The sequence below is a fragment of the Pteronotus mesoamericanus genome, unplaced genomic scaffold, assembly GCF_021234165.1.
Source record: "Pteronotus mesoamericanus isolate MK-2021 breed Mesoamerican mustached bat unplaced genomic scaffold, CSHL_Meso_final contig_169, whole genome shotgun sequence".
In the NCBI taxonomy this organism is placed as follows: domain Eukaryota; kingdom Metazoa; phylum Chordata; class Mammalia; order Chiroptera; family Mormoopidae; genus Pteronotus; species Pteronotus mesoamericanus.
Window position 1 is genome coordinate 9,195,529 of NW_026555068.1, and position 19,839 is coordinate 9,215,367.

The 19,839-nt window shown below is 43.3% G+C and overlaps 1 protein-coding gene across 3 annotated transcripts in view; it reads right to left on the reverse strand.

Annotated features, from left to right (window-relative positions):
• The window catches only part of UNC5D (unc-5 netrin receptor D), a 470,270-nt gene that overhangs the window by 35,911 nt on the left and 414,520 nt on the right, over positions 1-19,839 (reverse strand). For all 3 annotated transcript variants that reach the window (XM_054566043.1, XM_054566041.1, XM_054566042.1), the window contains 2 exons: positions 19,637-19,721; positions 254-422 (listed from right to left, as the gene is read on the reverse strand). In XM_054566043.1, the coding sequence (XP_054422018.1) occupies positions 254-422; positions 19,637-19,721 (254 nt within the window). The remainder of the gene's footprint in view (positions 1-253; positions 423-19,636; positions 19,722-19,839) is intronic.

The window sequence follows — 19,839 nt, forward strand, 5'->3', positions numbered from 1 at the left end:
GGGTAATTACAACTGTATTCTAAAAAGAGAACAAAAAAGCTCAGGATTCTCTCATCTCTCTCTTCCATTATCCTGGAAAAGTACTGGCCAGCACCTTCAGGGTGTTATAAAACACATCACCAACCTTCTGAAAAAAAAGAAAATGCTCACAAATGTCATAGCTGACTCCTGCCGGTAAGTGAGCATAAGGTTAAATCTGTCCCATAGGTGGAACACAAATCCTGTTTATCAAAGAGAAAGAATAAGGTCTCACCTCCCACGTGCCCTGCTGTGTCCTCTTCTTTAAATGGATGTTCCAGTGCTCAGAACTGACGTCCGCACAGTGTGGTATGGTCAGCGCAAAGGGAGTGGCCACCATCATGTCTGGGGGACCGCAGGTGACCTCAGGACTCAGGAGCACCTCAGATCCATCTGACTGGAGGCTTTCCAGTTGGGAAGGGATAAAAGAGAGGATCATGTAAAGGAGGGGGCGTGTTTGAGAATTCACTTCCAGCCCACAGCTCTCTCTGGGCTGAGCACAGCAGCCCTTCGCCAGCGCTCCTTCCGGAGCACAAGGCACGTCGCGTCGCGGCGCGCTGGTCTGACCGCAGCCATTAATCCCGGGCCGTTCAAGCACACAGATGGAGCTTCAGCCTAGATTTCAAGTCTAGGTTTTGACAAGCAAAATGACAAATACTCCTTCCAACATGGCAGAACGGAAGGAAGCAAAGATGCTGCTGGTGTATGGTACACCAGCTGCCAAATCCTGATAATCCTTTGGCCAGTACCAATGTCCAAAGCCAAGAACATTATAGATAGACTAATCTGGTAATCTTATCATCAGATCCCTTTCTTCTAACACATTCTACAAATATTTTTAATGCTAGAAAGTGATAAAAGAAATTATTTTGAAATAAAGCAACACTTCAACAAACACACCTGAATTGAGTATGTCTCTTCTGGTTTTGAAAACATTTATTTTCTGCCAATGCACAGACACATAGGTTATAAAGTGATAGCACAGTAAACAGTTCACTGTAATCTGCATAATCAAATACATAAATATATATCTTTCAGGTCTTTTCTATTTTAGATCTAAATTTAAAATCATTCCATCCAATGCTGGTGTTCAGATTTATCTGTATTGTGAATTATTCACACCGGGAAGGCAGAGTTATGAAACAGAAAAAAGAAAGTGAAGTTTAATTAAAGGGAAATAATACCACCTCAGTGAATGCCTTCTTCTTTCATTTTTTGTCTTTTGTTTTTAATCTCTGCCCCTAAACAGTGAGGTGGGGCACTTTATAGGAGAGTAGTCAATGTTGAACAGCTTTGTTTTTTCCCCCTCGATTTTCACTTGTAAGAGATATAGCGATACAGAAGATAGCCACTTAGGTAATTTAGGACTCTCAGACACACAAGCCACATGAGAGCTGGGACTGGTGTTGCCTATGCTTTCTCTTATCTCACCTAGAAAGAATTTTTAAATATGTCATCCCTGGTCAAAAAATCGACCTCTCGAGCAAGATGAATATAAAAATTAGTACTAAAAGATACCCTCTTTTCTGTGATCTTGTAAAAACAGTTTTGCTATGAGCACATCTAACCTGTTATTCATTTCTGACCTGCTTTTGTTGACATTGCTTATTCTCACTCAAGTTAGTCATGGTCACATTCTAGTTCATTATCTCTAATTTGCTGCTGCAATAAAAGCCATGGCACATAATTGAGCAGGAACATCTTTTATCTACTGTATCCAAAACAGACCTGAACATATCACATGGCCCTCCTCTCTCCCTCCCTCCCGTCCTCCCCAAACCACTGGAGATGACTTCAAAAAATTCACTCTTCCACGTAGGCAACCACTGTCCAAAGCCGACAACTCTTTCTATACAAACGACTCATAGGGTAACTAAAAAAAAGTCTGCATTTACCTTTGAGCAGGACAGGCAAGCTAGGGGGTGAGTTTGGAAATGGGTGTATTAGCAATAAGAAATACTCTATGAACAGCCTAGGACAATATACGTGAGGTTTGAAAAAATATATAAAATGCCAATGTGAGCTATCGCCAGCACGAGGGGGCGGCCTGCGTGTGGACGCGTGCCAGGGGCCATTAGAGAGGGATAAGCGCTTTCCCTGTAATTGCCGCCTGCATTCATCACAGACAGGAATAGCAGAGATGCTTATGAGTGACCGATGACAAGCTCTCCTAAAAGAACTATTTAATTGCTTTCAGAGAATCATCCCCCTTGTTGAACATATTGTTCAAACATATGGGAATTTGGGGAATTATTTAATGCCAAATGAACTGAAATCAGCTAATTAGATGAACTCTCACACTCATGAATAGCAAGGCTCCTTTCGGTAATAACTTAAACAGCATTAGGAGTCACAGGCAGAGCGCATCCAGTCTCAGGAGCTGCGTGGGGCGGGGGCTGTGCATTAAGCAGGCGCTGGGCATTTCCATAAGGGCAAAGGAAGTAAATCGAAATTTATATCTAATCCTCCCACGATGAAAAACAGTGTCTGGGTGTAGGTTTTTCTCTGGCAAAGGAACAAAACTGAAAATATCTCCATTTGTTTCCCTACAATTAATAAAGATTTGCCCTTTTCTGTTACCTTTTATCTGTGGCAATCAGGGAGATTTACAAATATTAATTAAAGCTCTTCACACACCTGGGGAGGCAGGTGTTAACAGCAGAAGGTTGCAGAGAAGTCAAAGCACTGGCAGCAAAATATCCCTAAATTTCTACTCGCTCTCTGTGGCCAGAGGTACCTTCCTCTTCTGTGGCCAGCAGGAGGTTTCTGGTCAAATTGCGGGCTCTTGTGATGTCCCATGGAAAAATCGGGGAAAAGCAGAGTCGGCATGTAGTCATGGAAACGGATGGGGGGTCTCTGAGGACAGAGGCCCGGGGAGAGATGCCTTTAATTGGGCCTGGGTGAAAATGAAGATTCATCGGGAAAGCACGGATGCCATTTATGTTTTCCCACATTATAGAGAACGTGGCAAGGAAGAAGCCACGCCCTGCTAGGAAAAAAGGTGATGCAGTTCTCTCAAACTGCTGAGAGCTAATAACAGCTGTGAAATAATAATGACAGTGATTTCAGGGCCATAAAAGGAACCACTTCAGGGCATCACATGCCATAGCGTAGATGGAAAAGTCTGGTTGTATGGGACTTTTTTTATTGTGTTCTGTGTGTGGGTATACATATGTGTATGTGTGTGTGTGTGTGTGTGTGCGCGCGCGCGTGCGTGTTTATGAAGCTTCCGGATAGAAAAAGATTAATAATGTAAGAGTCAGGTCTGTGTAACCAGGTGGCTTGCTGAGCAACTGTATGGAAATACGGTGGTGAATTGAAACGTCTGCTCACACAGGGTAGCTGAGGGTCTGGGGAACGCAGACAGCTCTGCAGCTTTGATGCAGAGTGCACAATGGGGTGGGTGGGTGGGGTGGTGATGCACTGAAGCATTCTGCCTGGTAATCTGGTCATATGGGACAGCCCACATCGCTGACCTTGTTTCGCTACCAGAAAAGGAAACCTAGAGAACAGCAGCTGCAGAGAACGTGAGCAGTGGGTCAAAAAGACCATTCTGTGTCCTCACTGTGCAATTCGTGGCATCACGCCTGATCCTTCGTCTCTTGTCTCACCTTGTCGTTGTCATTAAAACCAGACAGTGTGGCAGAAGGAAAAGCGCTTGCTTTCCTGTGCCTCACCTACCTCACATGCCAAATAATACCTACTCTGAGACTGTTTTGCAAGTGGAAAGAAGTATATAAAGCACCTGCTATACGCTCCTTAAGAGAAGGTTGTTTCCCCAACCCCAAACTCCCACCCCTCCTGCCTTTTTATGAGTCTGCTTTCTATTGGAACTGTGCTTCTTTGAGTCAGCCAACTCATTCAATAAATTGTCATTATATCAACCCATGCTCTGCCAACATTTTCAGTGCCTCAGATACGTGCACTATGGGGGTTTCAGAGACCTTGTCGATGCCTTTTCATCCTCACCTCCCAATCTGAGCTCAACCCCTCAGCCTGAGGAATCCCACTGAAATGTGAGCTTGTTCCTGCCTCGAGGAATTACCGCTGCTCCCGAGTGCTCAGTGCTGCCTTGGAAGAGGTTTCCTCCACACCCACATGGTAGGCTCCCCTACCTTTCAGCTCTGGGTTCAAACAGCACCTACTGATGAGGCATTCCCTGACTGTGCCTCAGCAACGCAGGTTCAACTTCCCCTACACCAACTCTCGCCTTCTCTTCTTCTCCACGACACTCATTGACCTTTAATGCACTCTGACCTTTGTTTACTTACTGTTTCTTTGCCTTCCACAAACTAGAATGTAAGCTCTATGAGGCCAAAATACATTTTTCCCTGTTTTTTCCCATTGTTGTATCCCCACTGCCAAATATATGCTGGTTGTAAGCAGTAAAATATATTTATTGAAAAGAACATAGCAACATGAGATGGTTCCTACTGACCAAATCTGGAAAATTTTGAGCATTAAAGTAAACTATGGTACTAAAGGGTAATAATAATCCATTGAGTAACATGAGAACCCATTAGCTATAGGGCTATTAATGAATGTTTGAGAGGGGGAAACTCTTCCATTCAATAGAAAGCCAGCTAATACATGTGGAAAGTATAGAAAGTCATCATTTGGCAATGAATGGATGCTAATCTATTTGGTGAATGTTTGGAAAGTAATAAGGAATTATTTACATGGTTTCAAGGTATCTTGAAATTAATTACAAAAGGTAAAATATAACTTTTTTAGTGGGGAATCTTGGCAGGCACCACCTAACCCAAGTTATCAAAGTCAACATTGCCATCAACTATGAGTGAGCAGAATATACCTCCTGATATGACTGTGAAAAGAACTCAGCATCGCTTATATAACATTCCTGCCATTAATACATAACCTGAATCTAATTGTAAGAAAATATCAGACAAGCCCAAATTGAGGGATCGACCAGCAAAATCAAAAGTGATCGACCCTCTTAAAAACCTTCAATGTGACTTAGGAAATGTTCTGAATTAAAAAAGACTAAAGACATGTGACAGTAGAATGTAGTGAATAGATTTAGACTTGCTATAAAGGACATTATTTGGGAAACAGGTGAAATATGAGTAAAATCTGTGGAGTAGATATGTTAATGTTAATTTCTTGATTTTGATAATTGTGCTGGTTAGGTAAGAGAATTCTGGTTTTTAGGTATTTAGGGGCATAGGGACATCTTGTTCACAATGGTTAAAAAATATGTATGTATGTATATGTGAGTATTTTATTTGTCTGTGTGTATATATATGCCACACATGTATAGAGAATATAGCAAATGTAGTAAAATGTTAGTATTTGTGACTCTGGATGTGGGATAACTGGAAATTCTTTATAGTGTTCTTGCAACTTCTAAGGTTGAAATAGTGTCAAAATTAATTTTTTTTTATGAGTGAAAATAGAAGCCAGGGATAATTTTTCCAGAATTCTTACAATAAAACCAGCAAGGTCACTGACCACTGTATAAAACGTGCAGTGGCGGGTGACAGAGGTGCCACATTGGTCGTGAAGAGGTGATGGTCCAAACCGCGACACAATAACTAACATTCTGCAGCACCCGCCCCCACACCAGTGCCACCAGGAGGTCACGCTGGCTGCAGGTCAGCTCCACTGCAGAAAACGCCACCCACAGCAGGTCTGGAGGTGTCTCTGTGCACATTTTGCTTTTGCTTTCAGTATTCTTTGACCTGATTCTAGACTCATAACATGTCACTCTCTCCCAGCAAAACAACCAGTTCCATATTTTGAGATGTGATTTTCATTGTTGCTTTTGTCTGCCATGCTGCGCCTGGTAATTATTGCTCCCTTCTCTCCTCCTTATGGTTTCTATTATAGATTAATGTAGGTTTGATCACCTTTACCCAGAGTATCACTCCGGAATGCAGGCAGGAGAGTAATGATAGTTTTACTATGCCAGACCCTGGGTCGATACATAATTAAATCATATTTTAATGGAATAGACATAAAAGGCAGATAGATGGAAGCTGTATTTAGTCTTAAAATTAAAGCTCAGAAAGCAAGGTAGCTCCAGTCTCCTACCGTTTTCTACCCAAGAAAATACATAGTTTTAACTAACATGATCCTCTTTTTCACCTTTCATTAAAACTCTCACATATTGACCTAGGGTGCTAACGATGCTGTGGATAAAGATCAAGGTTCGAGGTTTATTATTTGTGTTGTTTTTCCTTGACTCAGAAACCGATCTCACGCTCTCTCAGATCAGCCCCAGGAAAAGGACATCACAGAATCTCCTGGAGAGATGCGCCCTTTAAAGCCAGCTTGGGTATCAGGCAACCCCAGTATCCTGACCAGGTCTCCTGAGGGCTTTCATTCTCTACCCGCTACATGTAACTTAGGAACAGAGACTCCTGGAAAGGGAGAGCAGGAGGTCAGGAGCACAAGAGAGGAAAATGAGTCAAGTTGAGCAAAATCTTCTCTTAATCATAATCAATTCCTCTTCAAGCGGTTCTAAAATTGCACTGTGGTTCAGAACTCCTTGGACAGCTTGTTTACAATTATATTTCTGGACACCACTAATGAAGATTCTGATTATTTCCCAATAGGGCCCAGAAACCTGCTCTTTTTACTGGCACTCCCTACATGCAAGGTAACCATGGCACTAACATTTGAGAAAAGTATACTTGTCGAGAAAATATCCAAAGCAACACCTCACAGGAGTCGGGGGCCTGGTGGTCTGTCAAATACAGATTAGGCAGTTTTCTGAAATGGAATTTGGATGCTGGTTACCTTTACTCAATATCAAGACCTTGGATGGTGCTCCTGTGGTTGAAAATAAGCTGCCCAAGACTGTTCCTACATCCCTTTTCTCTAAGTAGCATGTGTATTAATAAGCAAGGATGTCAGGTTGGGGGGTTGATGAGCAGCGACTGGACACGTTACAGTTCATCAAGCCATTATACAGGGGTGGGCAGAAGTAGGTTTACAGTTGCTCATATGGAAAAGAATACAATAATTAATAAGTAATGCAAGAATAACCTCTGTGTTTTGCATACTCACAATTATAAACCTACTTTTGCCTACTGTGTATTCCATTAGTGGGGACTGGGAAAGGAGCAGTTAGAACAGTGGATTACAAGAAGCAACAAGTGCAGTCACTGAGGATGGAAGCATATGGTTCTATTATTAAAGGGTTTAAAGATCTGGGTCAGCCACCTGGTATTATCTGAAATAGGATCACAGGAAGGGAGACAGCGCAGGGGGAGCTGGGGTGGGAGGGGAATTACATATGCGTGAGGGAGGCTCTGAATTTGCTGAAATTTGAGCAACACCACACTTCGAGATTAAACTGTTTGCATATGTTAAATGGCTTTCGTTTTCACACACATTCGTAGGGTGTTTACCAATTAATATACTAAAGGAATCACAAATCATGTGTAAATCACCAGTTCCTAGACACAATTTAAGCCTCATCTTTCATGCAGTGTCAGGCTTGCATTTAGCTTGTTTACTACAAGAACTGGAATGATGGTTCCCTGAAAGTACTTTAAAGTAAAAATAGTGAGGGGAGAGGAAGCAGAGTGATCTATGAGACATGCTGCTATGGCATTTTCCTATCTCCTAGTCTGTTTATTCATTTACATTTTGAATGGGGAAAACAGCCTTCTCTAGAGGAAACCGAGTCCCATTTCACGGAACCATTTCATTTTAGGCGGGGAAAGAGGCGAGGAGCGATCAGGCCCAACAGCGTTGTGGAGCTGAGGAAAGGGGAGGGCACGGCCTGGGCTGGAGTGGCATGGCCGAAGTCACACCTCACTGGGACAGGGCTGGGCCCAGAATCTCCTGTCCTGGTAACGTTGATGGCTGTGGGTTGGGTGGCGGAAAGAGCAGCTGTTCCCTGGGATACAGTCTCCAACCTGGAATTGTTAAGGTAAAATGTTGGCATGAAAGTTGTTAAGACTATATTCGTAGACACGGAGAAAGCCATAGGAAAGTACGGCGTTGAGCTACAAAGAGTGCTCAGAATGGAGCTTTGCATGTTTCCTATCAATACCATGCCAGAGACTTACTGACTTAAAACAATAACAAATTTATTATTGTGTGGTTCTGTAGGACAGTACTCTCAGTAACCTAACATAAAGGCATCATCAGGGCCCTAGAGAAAATCCATTTCTTTGCCTCTTCAGCTTCTAGAGGCCGCCTGCCTTGCTGGTTAGAGTCTCTTTCTTCCGGGAGCCAGCAGTGTGGCATCTTCAAATCTCTGCATCTGACTGATACTCCTGCCTCCCTCGTAGAAGGACCCTGGCATGGGCCCACCTGCATCATCTGGAATAATCTCTTCTTCTGAAGGTGCTTAACCTAAGTCACATCCACAAAGTCCCTCCTGCTACGTACCATAACGTATGCACAGGTTCCAGGGACTATGATGAGGACATCTTTTTTGGGGGGGAGGGGTGGCACCAGGCTTTTCATGGCTCATTCACTTTAATGTGAGAACCTAGAGATCCCTCTGCTGCTGCCCCTGATCCAGTGTTTTCTCCCAGGGCCCACAAATGAACCAAAGGATCCACTGGCCTTTGTGTTATTGTCATTGTTTTAACTGCCAGCACCCCCTCCATCATTTCCAGGGAGAAGCGCTGTATCTGCATAACCAACTTTATGGAGTCCTGGGAAGTTATTACGGTTTGTCTTAAAGATTATAACCAAGGGAGTTGGGAGGTTGATCATTCAGGTTTTTGAAGGGCTGTGGGGAGCACTGAGGGCAGCCCCAGAGTGGGCCGGTGTCTTCTCCCAGCATTTTTATTAGGCTATAACTAAGCGAAGTGGAAAGGATGATATATATTAAATATCTTAATAGGACAGGTTATTTCTACTTCCAGCACGGGCAATAAAAGACATGGCACATACAAATAAAAATAATTACAGTATGTGGTATTCCTTCACAATGTGCAATTAAACTCACAAACCGGTGACTTTCCTCTTATTGAATTAAGGTGCACCTTCCATTCAGATCTATTAACAACATTCACAAACCATTGTTATCTTGTCAGTGGCATCTTTAATTAAAGGCTCCTCTGGACCACTCCAATCATTTCGCATTGTGAGCTCACAGGGGCTTCCAATGCACTTTGATTAAAATGACGGCAATTTTTATTTATGTGTGCTTGTTTGTGGACCAAGGGGATGTGAGGTGGAAGGGGTGGTAAAGAGCTTGGCACGGCGACATCCTCCTCCCCCTAAGAAGCAGATCACAAAATGACAGTATGAGGATCCCTGCCCACTTTCTTCTTTCCCTTCTTTCTCTCCCCCTCCTCACTCTCTGGGGGCAATGGCATTATATTCTAACCTAAATGACTGTGAAGAAACCATTGTGGTCTTATTGTGGAAAAGAGCGCATGCTTCTGCCGAAGGCGCATTAACCCTTCTAGGCCATTAAGATACCATTTGACAAACTGCCCCTTTTATTACACTACACAGAACTGGTAGCCTGAAAGAATTCATGTGTTTCGGAAATAGCAGCAATTTCCTCCCCTTGCACTAGCAGAAAGAGCCCCTTTGTTTGTGACTAAGGAAGCACCTTACCTCCTCAGCAGTTCCCTGTGCCTGACATGGAGTTAATTATTAACGCCAGATCCCCTCGAGGGGATAGATATGTGCCATCGATTTCACTCTTCCAAACGTTTGTAAAACTCCAAGCAACAAACTGGATTCCAATCCATGAATGACCACTGAACGGAAATGGTGACAGGGATAATTTGTTCACTTTCCTCCATCACTATCCAGAGAGGAAAGCCTGGCGAAGTGGACAGAGACAAAGCATGTTCAAGGGGGCACAAGCCATATGCCCACTTGACTGGTCATTCATCTCCTAAATCTAACACCATCCTACCTGGAGTCCATTGTTGGACTCATACAACCTACCTCTAAAGTATAAGTCATAGGCCAAAATGGTGAGAGAGAGAGAGGTGGACTCAAAGGAATTGATGTAGGGTGTCCATTGTATCTTCACAAGGCTCGTGATTTTAGAGTGAACAGCTAATATGTGTGCTATCACTGAATTAACCTTTCCTCTGAGTCTAGGAAAGTGGTAATAGTCAAAAGGAAAGATCGTAAATTCTTTTGCACCTCTGGCACAGAGCTAAAGCAAATTCCACAGACTTTAGACAGCTTATCTATGTAATTAAAAGAAATAAGGGTAGACAAGAAAATAATATCAAAACATAGTATTCATATGACACTATAGCTTGCACCAGACTTCTCATACATAAAGTCCCTTTATTGCCCTTACTCAAATCCTGGAATGCAGTAAATAACAGACAAAATATGCAGATGATAGAATTGCAGTCTAGAGAAAAAAAATGACTAAAACCATTTAGGCTTTAAGTGGCAAGGCAGATTGGAGCTCAGGCCTTTTGCGTCCCTGTGCTCCCCTCACCTATGATGTCATTCCATTTCTGATCATTCTTTTTGGAAAAAATGATTTGTTTGGAGAGAGGGAAGGAGAGGGGGAAAGAGACAGGGGGAAACATCGACGTGTGAGAGAAACATGGATTGGTTGCCTCTTGCACACCACCAAGAGAGGACCTGGCTGCTGTCCAGGCATGCGCCCTGTCTGGGAATCAAACCAGCAACCGTTTGGTTGCAGGACAATGCCCAATCCACTGAGCCACACCATTAGGGCTAATTTCTGATAATTCTTTATTTCTCATGTGATACCAATGACCGAGTCTGCTCTACTTTCCTGACAAGTTATGTACGTGCTCAACTCAGTTAAATGAGCTCCAGCACAGGCAAATTCTCACCCGGCGAGAAGGCCCAGGAAACAGTGGGCAGCAGGAGGTCAGGCCCCACGTGAAGCAGGCAGGTGCAGTCTCTGCCCAGTACTGGGGCATTTTGCTCTAAGCAGTACCGCTGCCACGTGCCATGGCCAAAAGCTGGACATGGGATTTCCTTCCAGCAGTTGTGTTTTTCCTGGGTTATAAATATTACTTTCACCTATTTATTCTCAAATCAATTTTCTTCTTATCCCTTTTCTTGTAAGTCAAGGGGCTGTGTTTATTCCCTGGAAAGAAATCCAGAGTGGCTCCCAGAGCGACTATTATCACAACCTCTCAGGTGAACTTCAGCTCGCAAACCTCTTTACTAATTAATCATCAGTTCCCACGCCAGAATGGTGGGAATTATCTTCCACTCCATCTCCTTCAACACACACACAGGCACACATGGGCACACACAAGACGATCTTGCGGAGTTCCTCCCCAAGTCTCTCTCACATCTCCCCACTGACGGCAATGTGAGGAGTAGAGCAAGAATTTAAAATGTTCACGACTAAGACAAGAGCACTCAGAAGTAGAATGAATTATCCAAACTGATACTACTGAGGGGGAAAATGGTCGCTGTTCATGACTGTGCTAGGCAAAATGAGGCATATTTTCACTGTGCTCACAGGGCGGGTGTGGGTATAATGAAGACTTGAACTTGGGTGGTGGCAGTGGAGATGAAGCAGAAGATAATACATCTAAAAGGTAAATATGACTAGGTCTCCCGCATCTTAAGCCTTATCAATCCCTACCCACTAGGGAAATTTCACTTTCCCCAATTTCATTCTTTCAGATTCTGTTCTGATTTGCTTAGTTCTAAAACACTTGCTGGTGTTTGTTCACCTGTCCCTTTGCACATTCTATTCTCTTTGACTGGAATCCCTGTTCTTCCAGTTTTAGATCAGCGGTCACTTCCTCTCGGAGCCTTCCCTGAGCCTCTGGACAGAGTTCATCCTTTCGCTCCCGATTAACAGTGGTGTATGTTTGTCACCACATGAATCGCACTGCCCTATCGTTATTCATTGGAGTATCTGGTTTTGCTTCTGGGGCTTCATCTATTATATTATTAAGTATCTAATTTTCCTAGTAACTGCTGACAATTGTGCTTAGTGGAAACATCCATGGTAGCATTTGATTGTGTAACTTTTCAGTAACATCTAATTTCTTCAAATAGTTTGGATTTGTTTTTAGGGCTCATTTTTGTTCATTTTAAAACTTTAATCTTGTATCTGATTCGCCGTCCATGCCCACCCCCCCAGCCACCATGTGCACGACACACAGTCACGTGCACACACGCTTGCACGTGCACACACTGGGCTCTGGATGCTTGGTCTGGAGAGGAAGAAGTAGGCGGAGCTCATTCCTGTGACACTGTTATCAACAGAGAAGGAAAACATACATTTTCTCCTTGGTGGCAAGGGGAATCGTGATCCCCACGCTCTCCTTGGGTGACTTAAAAGCTTCTGAAGATAATCCTTAGTGGCCTCAGTATAGACGGGTGGTGACTCCAAAAGGCCTCACTGAGAGGGTGCAGGTCAGGTGACTAGATTGCAAACGGTTGCGCCGAAGCAGCAGCAGCTCCTTGTGGGTGTCAGTTCCCTCGGCTCACTGGCCCCCAGCTGACCACACCTCGACCCTGCTCTCTGAGCCTCTAAGCCCGACATCGAGGCAGCCCCTGGGAAACCTGTTTTCAAGCGCACTTCCCCAACTCCTGGCCAGGGTTCACTGTCTCTGCCTCGTGGGAATATGGGAACCTGGGAATTACAGAAGTGCTGCTCTGTCCTTGGTTTTAGCAGCACACCCTCTCTTCTCAAGTGTGTTTCTTTTTCCTGTTCTCTGGTAGCACGGAACAAGGCAACAAACTGATAATGAAAATTGGGTGTCCTTGTCCACGTCCGGCAGAGGACCTAAATTTTTGAGGAGTTCTCCTGGAGCTATTTTCTTTGGCTTTGGTGGGGGCAGGGACAACCATTTTTGATACCTATATTCCTCCAAAATGTGACTTCTCTTTTTGTCTCTTTAAGTCCCAATCTTATATCAGTGGGGAGAGGAGGGCATGGTGTGTGAGTGGGTGGGAATGTGGTCGTGCCCATTCTGATGAAATGACTCTTTTCAACAGGTTCTGTAGGGAGGGAGGAATAGTAGCCTTTGGCATGATAGCTGGCAAATATCTGAAATTAGAATGTTGGAGTAGCTCAGTTCTTTTTTTTTTTTTCTTAAACAGTCCTGAGCTTTGTCAATTTCAGGAATACGGAACCAGTGCACTGTGCCCCCAAACATCCTATGTATATACAATCTATATCCTGCAACCAACTCCTCCACCAGAAATAAACAACTTCATATAAGGGATCCTATTTTTCTTGGTCCACAGTACTGAACACATTTGGTACCTAATGGTCATCGACTGAGCTGAGCTCATAATCTCAATTGTGAAAACTGTTCCAGAAGTCCACGGTATCACTGTAGTGAGAAAGTGCAGTGGTTTTTTGGTTTGGTTTGGTTTTGTCTGAGCTGCGGGATAGCTTGAGAAGGAATCCAGTGAGGAAGTTCTCTAAGCTGGAGAAGGCTAACAAAGAGACAAATCAACCCAGAAGGTTTTAGCCAGAAGGTTTTCTCCCGGTGGCAATATTCTGGTGGAACCAAAGGTAGATGCTCTTATTCTGAGCTCAGAAGGCAATTACCGACAGACCACTACACTAACTGCAGCAGCCCAGTGCCAGAGTTTCTTCCCTTGTAAGATATCAGAGCCTCAGAAACCCCGGAGTGTGTGCAGTGTGCAGTGCCCTGCGTCCCTGGGATGAGAGGTTTCAGAACGGCCTCAAACGTCTGCTTGACATAAAGAGTAGTTTACAAACAGACTCATTTCATTAAAACTCCATTTCCACACGTAAAATGGCCATACATATCCACGTTTCTTTTTACTCTTCTAGAAAGGAGGTTCTCCAAAACAGTCTAAGGACATTTCCTTGTTTAGGCATGATACATGTGGAAGTCTGTGTGTGTGTGTACATGTGTTTATTCTTTTGTTTTTGTGTGGGTTCTTGCTACCGTGAAGGAGGAGCCACATGAAGCCATTCTTCAGGGGTAGTTTACACCACAGGGCTAGATTGTGAGCCTGTTCCCGGGACAGAAATTCTGTCTACTCTCCTCCACTTCCCATCACTGCTGTTTTCTGACTTTCTAGTCTTAGATTTGGTCTGATCTCGTGCTTTGCTATTAAAAGTTACTGCACCACCAAGGCACTTAAAAAAAAAAAAAGCTTCATACCAGCACCATGTCTTTCTTCCCAGGCCTCACCCTGAGATGTACCCATTTGACAGGAAAAAAAAGACAAAAGTAGTTGAAATATCCCTCTGGGCTGAGCCCAAAGTCTAAAATATGTGTTTTTTTTTTTTATAAACTCTTCAATAAGATTATGTACATTTCCAATTCTAGTCTAAGCATTTGGTCAGGAATATCCACATGACAGTGTAATTGGAAAAAGAAATGAATGTTTGCCTTTGGTTTCATTGCTTCTCAGAAGAAAGCTCCATATAATAATTTTCTGGTCCAGTTCTCTACTCTCCAACCATGGGGTGGGGAAAGGGGGCAGAAAGAGAGCTGGGAGAAGAACAGTGGGAAGACTGCGTTGCATCTATACCCTTTTCCTACTGTAATATAGGTGGTGGGGTTTCTGAAATGAGACAATTGATTTTTTGGTCCTCTTGTTTAAACACCTTAATTTTATTTAAAAAAAAACATCAAAACCTGGTTAGAGAGGGTTAAAAATTATTCCCCCCAAAAGCTCCTGGAAAAAAAGGTAAAAAAAAAAAAAAAAAAGGCCAAAATGCTTTCAAATTAAACTTTGGGAATAGAGACAGGCTTTTTGAGAATGATTCCTGCCAGTTTCCTCCCCTCCAAAGGGGTCCATAGCAAAGGAGGCTGTGTTTGGCATTGTGCTTGCTGCTTAAACACCCCTGATCCAGGAGGAGCCCAAGGGCTTCCCACCACAAACGCTCTGGCAGCCTAAATTTCAGGCCATTGCGCTTCAGCGAGGCTACTCCCATTCCCCTCCCTGGGACGCCACACCACTAAGCGCCCCCTAGCCTTTGAACGGGGCACTACCTGAAACCTAACTTCCTCTGTTCTGTGGGAAGGCCTGGAGTGGAGCTGGATGGAGGCAGCTTAAGGCATTGTTCGGGCACCAGAGTGACTTCAAAGCAGGGAAGAATGCCTGGATTGAGCCACTCTTAAAGACTCTTCCCCCAACACCACCGACTAGGAGATGTATCTTGGACCTGGAAATCATTGAGTTACAGCTTTCATACCTTTCTTTGTCTGGCTAATTTCTACTGATCTTTTAGATTCTGAAAAAGTCACATTTCCTGGAAGCCGCTCTTGTACGGTGCCCTCTGAAGTCTACCTTAGAACGGATTAAGGGGCCCTTCTCTCTTCTATTGCTGTCTGTGAAATCCTTTATTGCCGTGTAATTCCTCAGTGAATTACAAAATCATCATTGTCTTCCCAAATCTGGGTCCCTCTCCGTCCCTTTCACGATGTGTTTCTATTACTGAGCATAAGCCCTGTCCCTCATCAAGGTTGTATTACTGGACTCAAGAAAAACATGCCTCATTAAGCCTAAAGTGGAGAGTGTAAAATAGTTTAAAACTGTAAGACAGAAAATCTTGCTTTGGTTCTCCTTTCTGCTACAACCTAAGGCAAACCTAAATTTTCTTGGTCTTAATTTTCAAGTCTATAAAAATTAGGATGACAATATATTGTTTACCATATAGAATTGCTGTGAAGTTTAAAGGATACACTGTAGGTAGAATGCTTTATCAAATATAAATGTATCAATTAGGTTTTCTTATTTTATCATCTTTGAAATAGTTGCATCACTTTGTACCATGAAATCCCACAATATCCCTATAAGGTAGACACCTACTGTTGTTTATCAGGTAAGGACTCAGAGTCACCAAGTGCTTCATTATTAATGCAAGGGCACACAGATAGTAGCAGGGAAGCTTAGAGCTGAACAAAAGACCTCTGATGTCTGAGCTCACACTCTTAGCCACCGAGTTCAAATGTTTCTTACTTCCTAGGTGTCTTCTAAGAATCCACCCTGGGGTGAGACTTGCTTTTAGTCTTTCTTCTCTCAAGCCTCTAATGTAATAATAACAGCAATTTACCCCATACACTTCTAAGAGAAGCTCAGCTTGGTCCCGCCTTGCCTAGCTCTCAGTGCTCTTACAGAGCTATTCCAGAGGGGGCCTCTCTGCAGGGGATAGGAGTTGGAAGACAACCTCAGAAAGCTGTTTCCTGAAAGTCTCCGCCATCCAGGTGAGGTGGCGTCCTGTAGTCCATGAGCTTGGACTCTGCTGCTCTGGAGTACCAGGTGCTCTGAGGGCAAACCTCAGCTCAGCCAGTAAGCAACATCCCTTAGGAAGCAGCTTCCCTTCTTGGAACCATTTTTTAAGATTTTTTTCTTACACTTTTAAAATTGGTATAAAATCCTTCTCTTTTTGAACATTACTGTGGAGATGAAATGAATCAAAGGTATGGGAGAGCACCTTGTAAACTTACACTAAAGCAAAAGCAAGTAATTACTACTTTTCCAGTGATGCACATTCCCTTCTGGGCAAATGCATATAATTTAATGCCTTTAATATGCGTTTATGTACAAAAAGCCAACAGGGATCATTGCCGAAGCATCATAATCGACCCAAAGGCCCAGGCTGCTAAAAGAATTTGGAAAAATTTCAGTAAGATGGTTGTCCCAGTTCTGAACTTGTACTCAGAGCAGGGATGTTCAGGAAGGAAAGTGACATTGTTTCACTTTCTGGAAAGCACAGAGTATCCTCCCTTGGAGGCTCCCCAGGACTCAAGCAGGCTCTCCCAAGAAAGACGGGTACATTCCATTCAGACACTGAACCACCTCACGTAACATTTACCGAAATATCGAAATATAACCAATCCTGTGAGCCTATTTGAATGCAATAGGCATTATTTTGAGTCTGTGATTCATTCCCCACAGCCATGTCCCTGGGAACCTAGTACAGAATTTGGATCAATGATATTACAGTTCCACTAAATCATTTCCCTGCTTCACCAGGGATTAGTAGAGAAAGAAGCAAAGGAAATGTAACATCAAAAGAAAATGGAACAGACTTTAACCTAAATGCAGACAGAAGTGTTGTCTGGAAGATCCTACTGTCAGCCCCTCTGTCTGGGAGTGATGGAGTCAGAAAATCTGCTTCTCACACCTGCGCACTAAGAAGGAGGGCCTGTAGAGGGCCCAGGGGCCGAGGTGAAGGGAACGGCCACATGGGTCCAGCTCCACGATGCTGAGGAAGCGGGGGTGGCTTGCTCTACGCACAAGTTCAGTACGACATGAGAGCACCATAAAATGAACATGGGTTTTCAAATGACGTTAAGTGAAAAGGTGCCATGAAATAGCCTTCTGATTAATCACAGGATTAAAAGCTGAAGGATTCAGCTCCAAATAGCACCCTGGCAGGAACGGAAAAACATTCAACCTCAGCTTAAAAAAGAAAAAAATAAAGTTAACAGAAAGGCATTTGCTATTTTTAGCGTGTTTTTGGTAAGTCGTTTGGAGCTCCTCAGAAGGGAGTGAAGACTGCCAACGACACTAAAGGGCGGTAGGCAAGGCAACGGTCATTTCCTTAAATAAGAACATCTGGAAGATTTCAGCCACATGAAAAGGAATGTATGCTTCCTGCAACTTCAATTTCTCCTCTGTTGAATGGATGCGAAAATGCACACACCTCATAGATCTGAAGTCTGGGAAGAACTGTTTCTGTCCACCTTCCTAGACAGCGGTAATGAACTCAACGCTTTAGCTACAGATGGAGAAACTGGCTGGTTAAAAGGGAACTTGCTAAGCTAGCAGTGGTCTGGGGAGTGCCCACATTAAGCCAAACCTGTCTTTCAGGGTCTGTGGGCTCTGGTGAGTTTTTGTGTATTTCTCCTCCTCGTTTTATCATTACAGGATACCCCGAGTGATATTTTCCACACTTTTGAGCCATTTTATTTAAGTCCTTGTATGTTCGATGCCTTTTGGCTCACTCTAGTTCTGACCTCCTCAGAAGAAGCTTCTAGTAAGAGACAGGAATAAAGGTGAGCTATAAATTAGGTGCCTTTGAAAAAGTGAATTTAGCCCCAGGTATGAGGCGGGAGACCCAGGGGATGGATTTGAGAGGACGGATTGTGGTGGAGGGAGCCCACTGCGGAGGTACAGGTGCGGAGGAGGCCATGCTGCAGGTGAGTCTGGCTGCACGTGGCCTCACACAGGTTATGCTGGGGACACGGTCTGAGATATGTGTTGTCAGGTGGTTTCACGGTTGTGCAAACATCACTGAATGTACTTACACAAACCTATATGGTACTTCTATACAACTGGCAGCAAGGCAGGTTTGTACACATCAGCATCACCACAAATGCACGAGTAAAGCTCTGTGCTATGATGTTGCTAGGCGATAGGAATTTTTCAGCTCCACTGTCATCCTTGGGGACCACTGTTATATACCTGGTCCATCGCTGATCAAAATGCCATTAAGCGGTACATGAAGGTATTTGATTTTTGCGGGATGATGGGTTTACAAGAATATGTGTAATTGACCTAGACTTTAATTTTAAACAGATATGATTTCTTACATAATTCAACCAAAGGGATAACAAAAGAGGTGGTTCTTAGCCAGAGAACTCCATTTTTAGGTTTGCTTAACAGATTTTTGAAGAAACTCTTCAAATCTTTCCATTTCTTAGTTTCCTCTAATTAAGCAGAAATATTTAGACACTAGCATCCCACGTTTTGAAGTGCAAAGGTAAAGGATATAGCTCTACAGGACCCGAAATCCCAACATAGTACAGTTTACATGCAAATCCTCTAAAGCCTCACCAACAGCCAACTAGCAGAGCCTTTCTTCCGTTCCTATCAAAACCTCTAGACTCTAAGCATTAAGTTAAAACCACCGGGCACCAGATCTTATGGAGATAGCTATCAAAATCTGTTCAAACCATCTGTTTCTCTGGCTGTTTTCCCTTTCAGTGTTTTTCCTTCATGTGTTCTTTGCTAACAACAACAAAAAAATCTATTCTAAAATAACCAAGATATTAAAACTGAAAATGCCAGAGGAAAATATCCAGTTTATGAGAGAAATTGGTTTCTAAAGAGGAGTCAGCTTTATCTTGTGTGGCGCAAGGCAACCTTTCCACAAGTATTATAGTTGTGCTAAGAAAATAACCCACTACTTTCATTAAAAGAGTATGTGACAAGATTTGTATTTGTTCCTGTAATTGAATTTAATACTGCTGAAATTTGTCAGGCCTGAAAGCTATTGAAGCATAGACCATATTTTTACATGAGGAAAACTGCCTAAGATATTGTCTCTCCTTCTTAAAGCAGGTCTTCTGACCATAAAAGGTCACAGGTCGATCATTCCCTTCATTTGCATAATCCCTAGCACCAAAGTGTGCCTCCAGAGTTGATTATTTTTTTCCCTTCTGAGAGGAAGAGTAAGGGAGGCAGTCAAGGTTTGTGGAGAAGCCCTGCTTAGGGCTTGCCTCCCAGTTCACTGTTTTACCTTGAGTGTCTGCTGTCCAGATGTCAGAGACTTAGGTTAGTTACCTAGAAATGCGAGGCCACCTGTGCATTCCTTCTAGCCAACAGTTTTGTGACTGTTTTTTCCCCTCTCTATATAGTCAAATAGCTCCCCTCTCACCTATACATCTCCGTGTCACGTATCTTAAGAAACTTAGGATTGTCTGCTGAGGCTCTGCTCCATCTTTACGACATCATTAATACGTCATTCTTTTCTGTCTCTCACCTGGGTTCACCTTGATTGATCGACATATAAATCTCCCAAGACTTCTCCTCTGGGATGGCACCGTGGGGTATGAGTAAACTCACTCCTGAAACAGAAAGCCCAGAGGTTATTTGTAGACTGTGCGATTATTTTGAAGCACCTCTTTTGGGCACTGTACAGCTGCTCGCGAAAAAAAGGACCTTGTCACAGCAATCGATGAAATC